We start from the raw sequence: 20,035 nt of genomic DNA on the forward strand, positions 1-20,035 counted from the left end.
AGGCTGCAGTAAGCCAAGATCGCACCACTGCACTCCAGCCTGGGTGACAAAGCAAGACTCTGTCTCAAAAAAAAAAAAAAAGTAATTTTAAAAGTAAACTCTAAAATGTAAGTACCCAGGAGCAGTGGTTCACGGCTTATAATCCCAGCACTTTGAGAGGCTGAGACTGGCGGATCGTTTGAGCCCAGGAGTTTGAGACCAGCCTGGGCAATATGGCAAAAACCCTCCTCAACACAAAAAATACAAAAATTAGCTAGGCAGGGTGGTGTGCACCTGTAGTCCCAGCTACTCCGCGAGGTGAGTGGGAGGATCACTTGAGCCCAGGAGGTCCTCTACATTATTTTCCATTTCCTCTACATTGTTTTTCAAATATATAAAAATTTTAATTGAAACCTTTACTATGCAGCTATAGTAATTAAGAAAATGTGGTATTTGCTTAGTGACAAACAGAGATTGACATACCAGAATAGAAAGTGCAGAACTTCATCTACACATACGTGGTCTGTTGATTTTCAGCAAAGGTGCCAAGGTAATTCAATGGAAAAAGGCCAATCTTTTCAATTAGTTCAATTGTGCTGGAACAAAAATCATCAGTGTGCAAATAAATGAACCTTGACCTCATACCCTATATAAAAATCAACTCTACAGAGATCATCGACCTAAAAATAAGAGCAAAAACTAAGAAATAATAAGAATCTTTGTGACCTTGGGTTAGGCAAAAATTCCTTAAGCAGGACACAAAAAGTATAAACTACAAAAGAAAAAAATAAGTTGAACATTAAAATAAACTGATAAATGAATTTCATCAAACTAAAAAACTTTCACTCTTCTAAAGACTGTTAATTTATGAAAAGGCAAGCCACAGACTGGGAGAAAAATATTTGCAAACCACATTTTTTATACAGGACTTGTATCCAAAGCATATAAAATACTCTCAAAAATTAAGGCAACAATTTTTTTTTTTAAAAAGAGCACCAAATAGGCAAATTCATAAAGAAAACAGATTCATGGTTGCTAGGGCCTGAAAGGAGATGTATACGCAAATGTTCACTGCAGCTTTATTCATAACAGCCAAAACTAATAGCAACCGAAATGTCCATCATCTACGGAATAAACTAAGTGTCGTATATTCACACAAAGAAATATTACTCAGCAATAAAAAGGAATGAACTAGTGAAACAAACAACATGGATGAATCTCTAAAGCAATATGCTAAGTAAAAAGCACAAAAAAGACCACAGATTGTAAGATCCCAGTCATGTGAAATTCTAGAAAAGACAAAATACACTGGATGTGGTGGCTTACCCCTGTAATCCCAGAACTTTGGGAAGCTGAAGCAGGCAGATCACTTGAGCCCAGAGTTCAAGACGAGCCTGGGCCACATGGCAAAACCCCATTTCTACAAAAAATACAAAAAAAAAATTAGCCAGGCATGGTGGTGTGTGCCTATAGTCCCAGTTACTTGGAAGGCTGAAGTGAGAGGATCACTTGAGCCCAAGAATTGGACGTTACAGTGAACTGAGATCCTGCCACTGCACTCCAGCCTGGGCAAGAGAGTGAGAACCTGTCTCAAAAGAAAAAAAAAAAAATACATATATATATATATATATATAAATAAATGGAAAAAAGCAGATCAGCAGTTGCCAAGAATTGGAGGTAGAGGGAAGGGACTGACTACAAAGAGGCATGAGAGAATTTTTTGGGTAACAAAAATGTTCTATATCTTGATTGTAGCAGTGAATACACAATGATATAAATTAAGACCCATTGTACTCCTAAAATTGTCATTTTATTATATGTAAAAGCTCAATAAAATGGATTTAAAAATTTAGAAATCTGAAAACCACTCTGTAGTTCTACTCTTTCACTAAAACCAAGATACGAAATGCTTTAATGTTGTTTTAAAACAGAGGACCGTGAAAATTTGCTATTGAGAATGCATTTGATAATGAAAATGACAGACAAATCCCCAAAGGAGCAGAGTATACCCAGTTTTAAGTAAGTCCAATGAAGTCTGACAGAAATAGCTAACTACCTTATCCAGGGTTAAAACAAAATGTCAGCGATGTGAGGTAGGAAGAGATTAATAAGCAAAGAAAAGAAAATGATTCTCAAAAGCCTGCTCTAAAACACTTTCTCATACATTTCTTAGGAATGTGTCTTTATCTTATCTGTTGTTTTTCAAATTCCATAATCTACCCTAGGGTATACAGCAAGTTTGTCAAGTTAAGGCACTAAAAATATTTACCTTACAGTTAAAGATTTTTTTTTTCAAATGTAAATTAAGGACTTTCAAAAAGTCAAAAATCAAATTCATTGTGGATCCAGAATGAACTTGTGCTTCCCTGTGCTTAATATAGGGAAATAAAATTACACAGTAACGTAGTTCAGGATCTCCTTAGTTATTTTGGCTATGTATTTTTCTGTGGCAATTATAAGCTATTTGGAAAACAGGAAAAGTGATTCAATCCGAAGTAGGTAGCTAGCATTATTCCCAGGTAAAAACAGACATAGCAAAATTCAGTAAAACAAGCATAGACTTTTTAAAGATCACACTCCAGTTATTTCACTTAGTGAAACTAGAATGGGTCTGAGAATTAGTAATGTATCAACCTTTACTGATTTTGTTGCTTGTAAGTATGATTATGTAGGAGAAAGCCTTATTTACAGGAAATAAACTCTAAAATGTTAGAGGCTGATGGGGCATCCGTTTAGCAATTTAATTCTCAATAGCTTTTTGGGGCCTTTTTAATTGGTATTATAAATAATGATATTTCAGAGTTACTATGAACACTTAAAATTATATGCTTAAAGCGCCTGATTCCTAAGAGACTCTTGCAGAATTTTCCTCTAATTTTAAATCGGTCCGTATCTCCTATCCAACTACTGAAGAAAAGAGGGAAGACCTGTTTCAGGCCCCTTTCATGTCTCTCCTAGATTACTGCAAAAACTCCACACTGATATTCCTATTTTCAATATTGTCTGCTCTAATTCATTCTCCCCAGTACCAGCAGACTAAACTTTCTAAAATCCAAACTTGATTACAAGTCCTTTAGTGGCTCCCCCATCACCTTCAGGCCCAAAGCCAAACTCTTCAGCATGACACTGAAGATAATCAGTGATATGGTCCTCTCCTGCCTTCATCTCTCATCTCTATACTCAATTACTAATATTTACTTACTAGTTCCCCAAAGACTCCATGCTATGTTCAGGAGACTATAAAGAAGGCTCTCTAACTGCCTAGAATTAAATCATGGCTCAACCTTAAGCCAAGGCTGAACAAGTTTCAACCTTAAGCAAGGGCTGAAAACTTTTTTCTATAAAAAACCAGACAGCAGAGATTTTTAGGCTCTGCATGCCATTCGGTCTCTGTTACAACTACTCTACTCTGCCATTGTCACGTGACAGTAGTTACAGACAATCCCTAAGTAAACAAGTATGGCTGGTTCCAACACAATTTTATTTATGGATATTGAAATTTGAATTTCATATAATTTTCATGTGTCACAATATTCTATTTTTCAACTACTTAAAAATGCACAAACCATTTTCTCAGACAGAATGCAAAAGAGACCAGACTGGCCAGAAGGTGGTAGTTTGTCAACCTCTAATCCTGAGCAAGTTATTTTCCCTCTCTTCAACTCAGTTTCTTTATAAAATGAAAAAAAAATTAATATATGCTCAGGTATTATATTATTCCAGGACAAATGATTTTGCCAATATGTCACAGATATATCATTGCACAAAGGACAGAAAACTAGATTACATAAAAACAAAAAGTTAAAGAGAATTATATCAATCCACTGATCCTACGGTTTTTCCCATCGACCAAAGCAGTTAGGCGCTAGATATGAGAGCAGTTACCACTCAAAAGGCAATACATTCAGCCTACTATAAAACACATTCTTGTCCTTAAGAAATGTATTGCCTAATTGAAAAGACAACATGAAATACTTAAAGGGCTATATATATGAGTTAACAACATAAGGCAAATATATGATTCATCTCTGTAAGTAAAATCAAATGTGCTAGATTTCAGAAAATAGGAGAGAAAATTCCTGTGGATTAAAGTGGTCAAGAGGTGGACTTAAACTACTTTGGATAAACAGAAATTACTAAGAGAAAGGAAAGATATTAAATAAATAATGGTATAAAAAGAAACCAGTTAACAAAAAACTAAGCAAGAAAAGGGATACAGAGGGAATCCATGTAGGGGCCGTGGTAACGGGTGAAGCTGGAAAGGTAGGAGAGAGCCAGGTGGCAGGACAACTTGGACACCATACTAGAGTTTATCTCACAGAAACTTGAGAAGAAAGTTCTTAAAACAGGGAGTGACAATGAAAATGGTGTGTTAGAATAAATAATCTGGTGGCCATATGCAGGTTAAGAAAGAATAGAACGAGATAAAAACCATATCAATGGTTTTCAAACTACTGAAAACAACTCTTTCCTTGTTGCTGTGACACAGACTCATTCAAAAAACATTTAACACCATCTTATAGGTGCTACTACTAAACAACTCTTCAGAGCACAGCAAACGGCCCAAATTGCTTTAAGTACCAAAGTAGGTGTTAAAGTCCGGAAAGAAAGAGGGCCAGAAGGTGGAAGAGGTGACCTCATCCTGGTCACACAACCCACATTTTGCCTTTACCAACACCACCACCCACAAACAGCTGTTTTAAGACCTCCTCAGCATCCCAAGAATTCTCTAGTAACTGGATATAGGTCCTGAATCCAGATTGATAAACAGTGACCTATAATAATTAACCTGAAAAAAAAGATTTTATTGAAATACAGCCAAATTCTTTAATAAGAAAAAATACTAAAAATAAAAAGAAATGTATGTCCAACCATAAAGGTAGCATAGTAAATAATAAGACCTCAAATATAAATGATTTTTTAAAAAAAGGAACCGAGAATGGAAGCCTGCCAAACGTATACGTGTATTTTATACATACATATACATATACCAAAAACCTATCAAATTCAGATACAGTGACTAAGATGTATAACAAAGTAGCCCTAGGGCAGCTATCAATGTTTTAACTACCTGTTTTTGTATCTCCAAGATTACTTTTCTGTATAATCTGACCCAGCCATATCCCACACAGGTTATATCACCAACATCTAAGAAAAAAGGATAATGTGCTCACAACCAACAGTGTAGACATCAATTGTTTTTACAGAAGCCACTGACCTCCTAAGAGTGAATAATTTAATTAAAACTCTTTATTGTCTATCTCCCTTCACAATAATATAAGCTTCATGGAGCAGGGATTTTTATTTTGTTCACTGACATATTCCCAGTATGAAAACAATGCCTGGCATGCAGTATTTACTTAACAAATATTTGTTAAATTGTTAGATTTTCATTCTGGGAGCTATAATTAGCGTCAGTCACCACTCTGTCACCCAGGTTGGAACACAGTGGTGTGATCTCAGTTCACTGCAACCTCTACCTCCCAGGCTCAAGCAATCTCCCCACCTCAGCCTCCTGAGTCCCTGAGACCACAGGCGTGCACCACCATGCCTGGCTAATTTTTTGTACTTTTGGTAGAGATGGGCGGTGGGGTGGGAGGGCCTCATCCAATACAACTGGTATCCTTGTAAGAAGAGGAAATTTGGGCAGGGCGCAGTGGCTCACGCCTGTAATCCCGGCACTTTGGGAGGCTGAGGTGGGCAGATCATGAGGTCAGGAGATCGAGACCATCCTGGCTAACACTGTGAAACCCCATCTCTACTAAAAACATACACAAAAAAATGAGCCGGGAACGGTGGCAGGCGCCTGCAGTCCCAGCTACTCGGGAGGCTGAGGCAGAAGAATGGCATTAACCCGGGAGGTGGAGCTTGCAGTGAGCCAAGATCGCATCACTGCACTCCAGCCTGGGTGACAGTGCGAGACTCTGTCTCAAAAAAAAAAAAAAAAAAAAGGAGGAAATTTGGACACACAGACACCAGTGATATGTGCACATAAAGAAAAGACCACACGAGGACACAGAAGATGGCAACCAACAAGCTAGGGAGAAAGGTGTTATAAGAAATCAAACCTGACAAAACACTGATTTCTGACCTCTAGCTTCCAAAACTGTGAGAAAATATGTTTCTGTTGTTTAAACCACCCAGTCTGTAGTAATTTCGTATGGTAGCTCTAGCAGACTAACAGACATGTAAACATGATTTGGGAAGTGATATAAAATAAAGAAATACTTGTGATATTTGGTGGAAAAGATACAGTTTTCAATTTTTTCATTAGAGCTACTGTTTTCTCTAAAAATGATTAGGCTTCTCCCCTTCCCCCATAGTTCAGTCCTAAAGCTATCAAGGCAGCCAGTACAAGGCAAGAGTGTAAGGAGGTCATTCTGGTAGAGGAGCAGCACAGGATGGGGTGTCAGAGTTTAGTGTGCAGGGTATCAACAACCAGGTGGATGAGAAAGGCAGCCTGGCATAGGATGCTGGAGCCCTGGTGGGATGAGAATGTCAGTACGAGATGACGGGGCAGCCCACCACAGGTTCAATCAGAACCTGAACAGGCAAGGAAGTAGAAACCAGTGGAGACAGGAGATTGATTATGCAGGGGAGGACTCATCAAATAAATAAATATGCTAAGTATAAAGGAAGCCAGGTTTCTGTTGGGGAAGTAATTATAAATATATAAAGGAGGAAACTAAAATTAATCCTATGCTGTTGTAAAAATATAGCTGTAACTATATCTATATACTGCCACACACATATGTACATAAATATATTCTTTAATTTTAACTACTGTGACAAGGACTCCAGCAGCATTGAACACAACTAGTGCACAGAGCTTGGTTTCTAAATACCATTCTCCATAAAAGAAGTAGGGCTCTTTGGCAAAATGGCTGATTGTAGGGCTGGAGCAAAAAGAGTACAAGACGAACCTGAATCATCTTATTGTGTCACAACACAAGAAAGTCATCAAAGAACGATGAGAGCATGGCAAAAAAACAAAGAAGACAGTTTAGAGGGGCATCTACTTGCCAAAACAGGGCCAATTTAAGCATCAAAATAAATAGTAATGGATTATAACCCATCAAAAAAAATAAGAAACCTGGTCAGGCATAGTGGTTCACGCCTGTAATCCCAGCACTTTGGGAGGCTGAGGTAGGTCATCTGAGGTCAGGAGTTTGACACCAGCCAGGCCAACATGGTGAAACCCCATCCCTACTAAAAATACAAAAATTAGCCAAGTGGTAGTGGCACACACCTGTAAACCCAGCTACTCAGGAGGCTGAGGCAGGAGAATCGCTTGCACCTGGGAGGCGGAGGATGCTGTGAGCTGCGATCGCACCACCGCACTACAGTCTGGGCAACAGAGTGAGACCCTGTCTCAAATACAAAATAAAATAAGAAACCTGAGTCCATACAGATATAAACCAATACACTGAAGGTCAGATGAAGAACTGAATATTTACATCGTTTCAAAGCGCATTTTGCAAAATAGCTATTAACTACCAAGTAAAACAAGAAAAATAATCTTGCAATTACTAAAACTGTAAAATTGTGGACAAGTCTAGCAGACACCAAGTGATCAAAATGGACATCACCAGTAATGGGATAAATCAAAACTGTGTGCCACCTAATAGGATGCAATGAGACAAACACAGCTTCACTTCTGTGGCATTTCTCCCAAAATTGCATAATTTGAATCTAAAAACATCAAATTTAGGGACAGTCTACAAAACAACTGGAGGGCAACTTTCCAAAGTGTCAAGGTCACAAAACCCAAGGAAGACTAAGGAACTGTTCCATATCAAAGAGACATGAGAACTAAATTCAACATGTAATTGTGAACTACAGCTTTTTGCTATAAAAGACATTACTCAGACAATTAGTGAAACTAGAATGGGTCTGAGAATTAGACAGTAATGTATCAACATTTCCTGATTTTGTTGGTTGTAGATGGTTATGTAGGAGAAAGCCTTATTTACAGGAAATAAACACTAAAATGTTAGAGGGTGATAGGGCATCTGATTAGCAATTTAGTTCTCAAATTGTTATAGTATAAAGAAGACAGGCACTTTCATCACCTCTTAGGCTAGGTAAAGGTTGCAAAGATAGGTCTACAGAGGCCAGGAAAGAAATGACTAAAACAAGCTGCATGTAAGGTAGGGACTGAGGGCACCTGGCACACCACTTAGTGAATATATAGATCATCTGGAATGGAATGCAAGCCCAGAGTGGCAAGATCACTCTATTTTTCAATAGAAACCAAACATCCACATTGTTATACGAAATTTCCCAATTTTTAAAACACTCAAAAGGGCCAAACAAAACATGTCTGTTGGCTAAATCTGAACCACAGCTACCTCTGGCCCAGAGACATGTTTCTCAAACTGAGGCTTAGGGATAAAAGGAAGCCACATGATATACACAAGGAACATATTCTTGGAGCCGCAGTTTTATCTCAAGGGTTTGCCTGGAATTTTCTGGAAGACAGGATAGTTTCAAATTTTTTTAAAGCTATACTATGAAGTATAATGCACAGTGCATATTTTTTTAAACTTTTCCTTTGAAAATGATTCCAAACTCACAGAAAAGCTGTAAGAACAAAAACAGTACAAAGACTATCCATAGCTTTCACCAAATTAACCTATTATTAACGTTTTATCCATTGGCTTTATTTACACACATGCACATATGCATGCTCTCTGTCCCTCCCTCCCTCTATATGTCCATGTATCTGTGTGTATATATAAAACACATATGGTCACGTACAGTGGTTCACGCCTGTAATCCCAGCACTTTGGGAGACTGAGGCGGGTGCATCACTTGGGGTCAGGAGATCCAGATCAGCCTGACCAACAGAGTGAAACCCCATCTCTACTAAAAATACAAAATTAGCCGGGCATGGTGGCATGCGCCTGTAATCCCAATTACTCGGGAGGCTGAGGCAGGATAATCGCTTGAACCCGGGAGGCAGAGGGTGCAGTGAGCCAAGATCACGCCACTGCACTCTAGCCTGGGTGACAGAGCGAGACTCCATCTCAAAACAAAATAAAAAAGTCCCACATATGTATTACATTTGTTTCCTAAACCATTTGAATATAAGTTATAAACATCACGGATTATTCTCCATAAAAACTTTGGTATGTATTTCCTAAGAATAAAAGTATTCTCTTACATAACCTGAAGACAGTTATCAACTTCAATAAACATTAATGCAATACTTACTACCATCCATATTCCAATTTTGCCAAGTGATCCAATAATATCCTTTGTTATATTTTCCTCTCTATACAAGATCCAGTCTAAAATCAGGTAGTCCACTTAGTTACCATATCTCTTAAGTCTTCTTTAGCCTGGAATGTTTCCACAGACTTTGTCTTTATAACACTTAAAAAAAAAAAAAAAAAAACCCCAGCTCCCCGACGTTTTAAAAAATAGGATGTTCCCCATCTGGAGTTTAAAATTTCCTCATGATTAGATTCAGGCTATGAATTCATGGCTGAAAAACACGATAAGTGATGTGTTCTTTTCAGGGTATCACATGCAGATACAAACAACAACCACTGGCGATATTTATTTTGATCATGCACACAATGTGCATGTGTGCAAAAAAGACAATAATATGGTTGTCTGATTTCACCACCATATTGAGTTACTGTTTTCCCCCCTTACAAGTAATAAGCATTATATGGGGAGAAATTTAAGACCATGCAGACATCCTGCTCCTCACCAAAATATCCCCTTAGATTTAGCGTCTATTGATGATTCCTGTCTGAATAAATCTTTATTATAATTGTTGCAAAACAATCATATTAACTTTAAAATTACATAGATTTCAACTTTTGGCTATACTCCCAGATCCCTTAAGTGTAAGTGCTCAGTCCCCTCCACTTTAGAAGCGCTATAGTGCAATGGTTTGAGTGTACTAATCAGGGACAGCTTCCTGGGGAAAAAATGTATTTGAGCAAATAAGTGGGGAACCAGTCAAGACACAGACAACTCCATCAGATTGGCTTAAAAGTAAAATAAAGCAATATGGTAAACCCTCTTTTTTTGCAGTTGTTTTTGGCTCCCAGGGATTTCTCACGTGACAGGCATCACATGGGGGATACTCAAACAAGGAAAATCCTCTTACTTATTTGAGACAGGGTCTCGCTGCTCACTCTGCCGCCCAGGCTGGAGTGCAGTGACATGATCATAGCTCACTGCAGCCTCCACCTCCTGGGCTCAAGCGATCCTCTCACCTCAGCCTCCCAAGGAGCTGGGTATGTGCCACCACGTTCGGCTAAGTTTTGTTTTTTTGGTAGAGACAGGGTCTCACTGTGTTGCCCAGACTGGTCTTGAACTCCAGGCCTCAAGTGATACTCCTACCTTGGCCTCACAAAGTGCTAGGATTATAGGTGTGAGCTACACCACCTGGCCTGAAAATTCTCTTTCAAAGCAAAGAATTGATTTGCAAGGTAAATATACCCCAGCCCTACCAATATCATAAAATCACTTCTTTACATACTGAGTTTGTCTGAATTACATTCATTCTAGAACTAATAAATATCTTTCTGCTCCTACTGATGTTAAACATATTCTAATTATATTCAGACTCTAAAAACTTATCAAAGACATAGCCCACAACTCATGATTACTTCTGATTGTTCATCCACCTTTTTATGTATGTTAACCTTTCCACCTATTCTCTCAAAGATAGGGATTAGCCACTAAAAATGTATCTTTCATCTGATTGTGACCAACAGAAATTTTACACTGAAATCTAAGACAAATATATATAACTGATATTAAATGTTCCATGAAGCAATCTCACATGAAGTACTGATATTTTACATTATCTCTTCCTTTTCTCATTTTTCTAATGTTGGTCCTGACCACTACTAAACTGAGTTCAAAAACCATTCACAGGTCATGCATATGACTTGTACTTGAAAATAATACCCTAGAATCTGGCACACAATTCTTTATCAGATTCCCAATAAAGTCTAGAAGATTTCACTCATTTCACGTGAAATGAGAAATAAGAACAAAGTGAGTTGTTTGTTTGCTTGCTTGTTTGAGACGGGGTCTCACTCTGTCACCCAGGTTGGAGACCAGTGGTGTGAGCTGAGCTCACTGCAACCTCCACCTCCTAGGCTCAAGCAAGCCTCTCAGCTCAGCCTCCCAAGTTATCTGGGACCACAGGTGTGCTCCACCATGCCTGGCTAATTTTTTTGTACTTTTGGTAGAGACAGGGTCTTACCATGTTGCCCAGGCTGGTCTCAAACTCCTGAGCTCAAATGATCCGCCCGCCTCAGCCTCCCAAACTGTTGGGATAACAGGTGTAAGCCATATTTTTTAAAGTAATTTTACAATTTTTTATTCTGAGATTGTGTATTATAATCTTTTGGTCTTCAAGTGTCATTTCTTTTAAAAAAAAACAAGGTATGAAAGTGAAGGTTGTTAAGTCATCAACTATATGCTAGTCCCTAATTTTTTTCCTCCACATTTTACTGGATCATGAAATCTCCACCTCAAGACTTCAAAGACACATGGGAGTTTCAGCCTTCAATAAAACCTTCAATACAGCCTTCAAGAGGCTTATACATTTGGCTTAGGTGGGCGTGGTACCTGCAATCCCCTAGCATTCTGGGAGGCCTCAACGGGCAGATCACTTGAGGTCAGGAGCTCGAGACCAGCTGGGGCAACATGACGAAACCTGTCTCTACTAAAAATACAAAAATTAGCCGGGTGTGGTGGCACACGCCTGTCATACCACCTAGTCGGGAGGCTGAGGCAGGAGAATCCCTTGAACACAGGAGGCAGAGGTTGCAGTAAGCTGAGATCACACCACTGCACTCCAGCCTGGGCAACAAAGCAAAACTCCATCTCATAAAAAAATAAATAAAAATAAAAACAATTTGGCTTAGGGAAATAACAATTTTAAGATTTGCAATAACTACTTTCACCTTATAACTATAAGAAAAAAACATTTCGCAATAAGTACCCCAAGAGTGGTCCTATCAAGTGTTCAAGGAAGAATACTTTGGGCTGGGAATGAAAAGAAATAAACATTTTTACAAAGGAAATAATATTTGAGTTGAGCCTTGAAGGGTATTGGGAATGGTCATCAGGATGAAAAGATGAAAATCTGAGGAACAAGAAATAGGTCATTTTGGTCAGAACATGGTAAGACAGCAGAAAGAGATGACAGAGGACTTGAGAAGAGGCTAAGAGGCTAAGGTGTTTGAATGTAGTCATCAAGGCAATGAAGCAATCTGAGAGGGTGAATGGCACAATCAAAGTATGGCTTTAGGAAGATTAATCTGAGGGCCTTGTACAAAATAAACTGGACAGGTGGAGATTCTTGATGCCATGCAATAATCCATGCATCGAATAATAAGTACCTGAACTACAGCGGTGGAAAACAAAAGGGATGAGAAAAGGTGACAAGAATTGACAAGTCTTAGAAGAGATTCTAATGCCCCAGGCAAAAATGGCAAAGAATCAAACATGATTCTGAAATTTCAAACTGGGTGATACAGTCAGTGGGAAATAAGGAAAAGAAGCTGATTCAGGAGAGAAGTTCAGATTCAGGTATGTACCTGAGGGTTATAAAGAGTCAGTAACTGAGTAGAGAAAAGACCACTACACTCCATCAGAAAAATCTGAGTTTAAGTGGAAAAAAAAAAAAAAAAAAGGTTAGGATCCAACGAAAAACACAGAATGCAAAATTATGTCTGCAGTATGATTTTAACTATTAAAAAAGTTAAACACAGAAAAAGACCAAGAACAAGTACATCAACACGTTAACATCAGCTGCGTACAGATGAGCTAAAGATAATTTATTTTTCTATTCTTGTTTCCTTTATTTAAAAATAATATGAGGCTAGGCATGGTGACTCACATCTCTAATTCCAGCACTTTGGGAGGCTGAGGTGGATGGATCACTTGAGGCCAGCAGTTCGAGACCAGCTTGGTCAATATGGCGAAACCTCATCTCTATTAAAAATACAAAAATTAGGTGGGGGCGGTGGTGCACATCTGTCATCTCAGCTACTCGGGAGGCTGAGGCACAAGAATCGCTTGAATCTGGGAGGTAGAAGTTGCAGTGAGCGAAAACTGTGACACTGTACTCCAGCCTGGGCAACAGAGAGAAACTCTGTCTCAAAAAAACAAAATAAAATAAAATAAAATAATATAGATACAAACAATCCCAACCATACAAAAAAAAGAAAAAACCTGGACTCAACGTTTTAAAAAAATAACACATTCTTAGCCGGGTGCAATGGCTCACATCTGTGATCACAGCACTTTGGAAGGCCTAGGCAGGTGAATAACAAGGTCAGGAGATCACAACCATCCTGGCTAACACAGAGAAACCCCATCTCTACTAAAAATACAAAAAATTAGCCAGGTGTGGTGGCAAGCGCCTGTAATCCCAGCTACTTAGGAGGCTTGAGGCAGGAGAATGGCTTGAACCTGCGAGGCAGAGGCTGCAATGAGCTGAAATGGTGCCATTGCACTCCAGCCTGGGCAACAGAGCGAGACTCCATCTCAAAAACAAACAAACACACACTCTCGGCCAGGCATGGTGGCTCACGCCTGTGAGGGAGGCCGAGGTGGGTGGATCACACAAGGTTAGGAGTTCAAGACCAGCCTGGCCAAGATGGTGAAACCCGTCTCTACTAAAAATACAAAAATTAGCCAAGCATGCTGGCGGGCACCTGTAATCCCAGCTACTCGGGAGACTGAGGCAAAGAACTGCCTAAACCTGGCAGGCAAAGGTTGCAGTGAGCCGAGATCACGTCACTGCACTCCAGCCTGGGCAACAGAGCAAGACTCTGTATCCAAAAAAAAAAAGCATAATAATTTATCTCCCAAGGTTAGTATGCAGATTAAATGAGGTAAAAGCTCTTTGTACACTGTAAATAAGGAATTCTTTAGAATAATATTTAAAAATCATATACAGCATGCAAAATTAAGCCATTATAATAGCATAAGACAGCTAAAGGATAAGAGATCACATACAGACATAGAAATATACTATACGGTCAGGCGCAGTGGCTCACCTGTAATCCCAGAACTTTGGGAGGTCAAGGTGGGTGGATCACCCAAAGTCAGGGGTTTGAGACCAGCCTGGCCAACACGGTAAAACCCTGTCTCTACTAAAAATACAAAAATTAGCCGGGTGTGGGGGCACACAACTGTAATCCCAGCTACTCGGGAGGCTGAGGCAGGAGAATCGCCTGAACCAAGAGGGCAGAGGTTGCAGTGAGCTGAGATTGCACCATTGTATTCTAGCCTGGGAGACAGAGCAAGACTCCGTCAGATACACACACAAAAAGAAATATACTATAGATCTGGGAATCTTCCACACTGAGGTAATACTAGATGAAGTAGATTCTTCCCCTAAACTTTTTACAAGTATTAGAATCTATTTTAAACATCAAAATATTTTTCTAAAATTTCTTAAGAATATTAAAGTTTTACACGTTACAGATATGGACTCCCACATACAAAACGCAGTATTTTGCTACGTGTTATTCCAACTTACACGTAAGACAGAGAAAGACTCCCTAGTATTTGAACTGCTAAATAAATTATTTCATTGTTTCAAAAAGCTAAGCTCTACGGAGATAAATCTAGCAATCAACAAATGTTCTCTCAGAAGTTGCTTGCTTGAAACATAGCACAGCATTCTAAATGGTGTTTCCTCCCTTCATCCCCATTTCTGGTATTTAGGCTTAATAGTAAACATCTCTACATACAGTATGTACTTTATTATTATTATTATTTTTTTTAGAGGCAGAGGTTTGCTTTGTGGCCCAGTGGAGTGCAGTGGTATAATCGTAGCTCACTGCAACCTTTAATTCCTGCGCTCAAGTGCTCCTCCTGCCTCAGTCTCCCAAGTTGCTGGGGTTACAGGCGCATGCCACTACGCCTATTTTTGTTTTTTTGTAGAGAGAGGGTCTTGCTATGTTGCCCAGGCTGGTCTCAAACTACTGGGCTCAATCGATCATTCCACCTCGGTTTCCCACAGTGCTGGGACTACAGGCGTGAGCCACTGTACCTGGTCATGGTACTTATTTTAAAAACCAGGCAGTAAGCTCCTAAAAGGCAAAAAGCATGTCTTTTACTTGTCTTTCCCATGAGAACCACCTAGCATAGTGCTAGTCCATGCTCGATGTTAATCCATATACATGTTGAAAAATACTCTAGCTAACTCATGAAGATGCTCTACTATTTAAGAGTTACTACTCATGTCCTGTTACATAACTTAAGTCTATCTTGAACTCTTCAAGAGACAAGCAACCAACAAAAAAAGTTTTAAAAAAACCTCTCCAAATATAACATGAAAAACATTTTCATGTAAATAAGGAATGCTTTAGGTTAGTATTTGAAAATCACATACAGCGTTGTTCCTTTAAGAAAGCAAGACTAAATCTTTGATGAGAAATCACAGTTCTAACAATGTGATGTTAAAAAGACTAAGTTGAAGCATACTTGTTCACATTTATACCCTGCACCCAGAATATTGTTTCTTATAGATCCTAATCCAACAGTTTCGTTCACTACGATTTTTCTTAGGGGGAAGATTTTAAGTTTTGCTGTTTAACTTTTGAGGCAGAAAAATTTAAAGCTGACATGGTTAGGTATAAGGTTTCTTTCAAATGCAAACAGACTAATCTCTAGGTTAATTCCAAGATAAAAGTCTTAAAATTAAACCTCTATTACAAGAGATTCTAAAAAGATTAAGCATGAAATGCACCCAATCCCTGTCTTATAAAAAATCGGTAAAAGCTGTATGAATAGTTCCCCACTTTTGCACATAGACCTGAGATTTAAAATATACACAGTATATACATTTTGCACATGGGTATCTATATGTAGTGATTTGGAGGCAAGACATCAAGGTAATTGAGTAGTTTTCTCTCCTTAAAGAAAAAAAAAAGGTTTCTACAGTGCTGCCTTAAGTTGCCATAATTCGTGAATTAAAAGATATATTAATAATACCTAAGGGAAATTCCAGAGTACAAGCACCTGCCAGCCAAGTTGCCTGAAACTCATCAGTTGCGGAGATTAAAAGAATTCTTCAGTTCTTTTTATGTAAAACAAAGATAATATAATCAGTACCAGGTAACTTCAATGTGGCATTTATGAAACAGCCAATCATCTATCATTCATATGATTTAAAAAAACACTAGTCTTAATTGCCATTAGACATCTTATAAAATGCACATAATACAGTGGTTTTCTTATCTAAACATGCAACAATCAAGGGTACAGTTTGAATTTTAAGTCTTTCACTTCCCAAAATGAGTCGCCACAGGATTCTCTTAAATAATCTCTTCTCTAAAATTGTTCTGTTTATAAAGCACTCAATTTTTCTGCTTATAAAAATGTAGTTTTTTTTCACCATTTTTCAAGAACCTATCTAATATGTAAAAGGAAATACACACATACTTCCTTGAGGATAAATGCTTTCAATACTTGTAACCCCAGAAGAACTTCACATGTTTTGAATTCTTGTTTGGTTTAAAAAAAAAAAAGTTTTTAAACATCTACTAGAGTAGAAGTACTTGCCTTTATATTCATGGCTCTCCTGATAAAATAAAGATCAATGTAACTCTAAACTCTAGGCTAATTAACTGCAGAGAACAGAAACAAGCAATTTGGCAAGAGCTGAGCAAAGCTCTGCTTAAAGACTACCAGTAAAATATACCAGCACTACTCCTCCCCCACCCTTTAAGGTTTCAATTAAGATGGGGCCTAGTTTTACTCTTACAAGGGGCACAGAAAGAGAAAGCACAGAGCTCCCACTGAGAAGCATCTTCATCAAGAGCAGCTCCAGAAATACTGCCAGGAGCCATTTCCTTCCCTCTCTGCAGACGCAGGTTCCTCTGATAGGCATATCTCCTCTGCTCCGGATTAACACCATATCTAAAGAAAAGTCTCATCACATACCACCCAAAGCATGGCATCAAATAAATTTTTTACATCCAACATTAGGGTCAACAATGACGCTCTATATGAAAAGTGTGAGCCCCAAATGCAATTCATCTTCATCTCTCGGTCTTTTATATCACTTGCCTCATGAACTGGTTAAGAAAGCTATTACAAAGCATAATCAATGTTTGAAAATAAACTTAAGTGCCCCAACTGGTGAGAAAGACTCCTTCTAAACACTTATAGAAGATGAAGCTTTACCAAACCCTCCAGAAGTCTTTAGAACCAACAGGAAAGAAGTTAAAGTGAATAGTGATCTCCCCATTCCTACAGGATGAGGACCCAATACAGTACAAAGATAACACAGCTCTCCACAACATCCCCTAAAAAGACACTCAATTTTTACTTTAGTATATGATCAGCCCTTTAGCGGACATATAGGACAAGTTTTTCGGTCCAACATTTACTGTGAATAAACCAACGCATGGAGCTAAAAAAGAACCACGGAAAAATGGATGTCTCTCTAAAAGGCGCCCAACCTAAGTAAGGAATTACAAGACATCAAAGGTTAGATAATGGACAACAGGTGCCTTTGAGGAGGAACGAGTAACACAACACTCAGTTGCCTCCTATTTTAGGATTTCCACTCTGAAAGCACTATAACAACAATTTTTTCTGCCCAAGAAAAAGGGAAGGCCAAAATTATGGATTTTACTATTTAATATCTATTATGGGCCCATTGCTCTTTGACTCACTTTTTTACTTTAGATTTTAAAAATCCATCTCATCTCGATATTATCTGGATATAGTACGGCCTATGTATGGACAGACTCCTCACTGATCAGTGAACATTAAACAAGTAGAGACTTATTATCAAGAAACGTAAAAGAAAGGCGTCTGAATACAAGCTACCTGCACATAAAACACTCAAAATACAATTCCAGCAGTAGGTATCACATAACTGCGTTATCAGCCAAAGCTGAAACTGTTCTCACTATTCTAACAGTAGAACTCAATCTTTCACTAGATTCCAATGGCCTCGAAGAATAGTAGTAATTCCAGACTCAGTTTCTAGGGCAGTCAATACTAGCCTGGCGCTGTGACTTTCCTACCCAGAAGATTACCTTCATCTGAGTGAAAGGAACACTGAAAAGGCACTTCAGCCTATTTAACAACCTCTTCCCTTTCTCCATTCCACAAAGACAACATCTTCCAAAAATGGAGAATCCTTTCCTTCCCTGATAGAGGCCCCCTTTCCTATTGATTCATTGGGCAGAATCACTTCTCCCCAGCACGCATGCAGAGCCAGAAAACACTTCTGCTTTCACTCTTAAAGAGGGTCCCCCAATACAGATGCACCTCTTCCTTTCCTGTATTAAGCGAATGATGCTCCGATGCTTCTAGGTCTCTCCACCACTGCAAAATGCTCAGAGAAGTGGAGGGAGTGAAAAGGAAGTTGCCTACTACTCTGAAGAAAACTGAAAAGTCTCCAAATTTAAAGTGAAGACTGGGGGGCGGGGTATGCCCCCTTCCTGAAGAGGGAATGAGGGTCCCCATCCTAAAAAGGAGCCTCTGTTCGGGTAAAGGCTGTCCCCACCCTGAAAGAGAGCTCTGTATATGGAAAGGGGGTGGAATGTTGTACCTTGAAGAGGAGCTTGGATTTGAAGAAGTGTCCCAACTCTGAAGGGGAGTGAGCGGGGGGAGCCGTGAGTGTACGGGGAGGGGTGTGCCAGCTATTGGGGGGCCTGAGAGGGAAGGGGTTCCCCCTTTGGAGGGCCCTGCAATGAAAGGGGCTCCGGGAGGAAAGGAGGGTCTAGCACAGAGGAGGGCTGGACATGGGGGAGGGGCCCCTCAGTCCACCGGAGTCCGTGGAGGGGCGGCAGCCTCGAAGGGAACATGTGCAGTGGAGCCGCGGCCACCCCGAGGGGCAGGAGGGAGGGCAGGGCCTGGGCTGTGTGAGGAGAGAACAAAGTTCCTACCCTTCGCAGAAGAGGCAGGACTCCCCAGCCGTACTCACCGAGGCTGCCGGCGAAACCGTCCATCTTGCGGGGAAAGCGCCGGGCTCGGAGCTCAGCGGGGCGGGCACTTCATTCAGCGGACCGACCGAGTGGCCGACGCTGAGCCTGACCCGCTCGCTTTCTACGTCGCCCGGCTCGGCTCCCGGCTCCTGCCTCCGTTGTCCGTCCGTTGGCCCTGGGGTAGTCAGCCGCGGCCGCCGGGACCACTTCCCCGTCAGGTTGAGAGCGGCGCCGCTCAACCGCCTGCCCGGCCTCCCTCCCAGGCAGCAGCCGCCGCCGCCGCGAGCGCCGCGCCGCGCCGCGCCCCGCCCCCGCGCCCGCGCGCAGCAGTAGCCCCGCCCCGCGCACGCCGTCACACTTCCGACTCCGCCTCCCACGTGACGCCACGGAGGCGTGGTCTTGTCAGCCCCGCCCTCTCACCTTGCCTCGGCCTCGGCGTTGGTCCGCCTCGCGACAGGCTGGTCGTTGCGCCTGCGCGGTGGGCCTGCTGAAGATTGGGGACCACGGTTTGGTTCCGACAGGTGGGGATAAGGCATAGCCTCCGGCCTGGGATACTCTGATGCATGAAGGATCCTCTCCCCATATAGCCCCTGGGAAGCCCGCAGAGCCAAGTCTGGACCCCCCTGACAAGAGATGGCCACCACGTGGGTCCTACAAGGACACTAAAGAAGCAACCAAGAGGGAGAGGTTCTCCCTCTCCCCCGGTAGAGTGAGGGACAGATAGGGGCGAAGCTTTTTGACTAGCTCGATACCACCACTGCCACAGGCGCAGGGCCCGGGACAGATAAGAAGCAAGGAATTTTAGTGCTGGACATGACCCAAAAGTTCATCTTGCCCAACCAACCCTTCTCATGAAGAAAAACACAGAGTCTTAGAGAGGACAACCTGCCCAAGGTCATCGAACCTAGTAGAAGCAAAAACTCAGGCTTCCTTACTCTCCCTAGCGTTCTGCCCGGTAGGGGTGGAATACGACCATATATGGCAGGCTATAGGACGGCCTGCTAGGGAACCATAATAAGGGTTATTTCAAATGAAGTAACCTGAGTTCTAGGCCCAACTCCGTATGACCCAAGAGGTGAATGTCAAATCACCTAATTTATTTAGGCCTGACTTTA

At 40.5% G+C, this 20,035-nt stretch overlaps 1 protein-coding gene across 4 annotated transcripts in view; it reads right to left on the bottom strand.

Annotated features, from left to right (window-relative positions):
• Nucleotides 1–19,238, bottom strand: part of EML4 (EMAP like 4) — a 173,218-nt gene extending 153,980 nt beyond the window's left edge. For 2 of the 4 annotated variants that reach the window (XM_033175899.1, XM_033175897.1), the window contains exon 1: nt 18,920–19,237. In XM_033175899.1, coding sequence (XP_033031790.1) covers nt 18,920–18,944 — 25 coding nt within the window. In that variant the 5' untranslated portion in view covers nt 18,945–19,237. Of the gene's footprint in view, nt 1–462; nt 576–18,919 lie in introns of all 4 variants that reach the window. The other 2 variants (XM_033175898.1, XM_033175901.1) reach the window with 2 other exon arrangements.
• Nucleotides 19,239–20,035: the final 797 nt, after the last annotated feature.

The sequence above is a fragment of the Trachypithecus francoisi genome, unplaced genomic scaffold (assembly GCF_009764315.1).
Source record: "Trachypithecus francoisi isolate TF-2019V2 unplaced genomic scaffold, Tfra_2.0 Lachesis_group17, whole genome shotgun sequence".
Lineage (NCBI taxonomy): Eukaryota > Metazoa > Chordata > Mammalia > Primates > Cercopithecidae > Trachypithecus > Trachypithecus francoisi.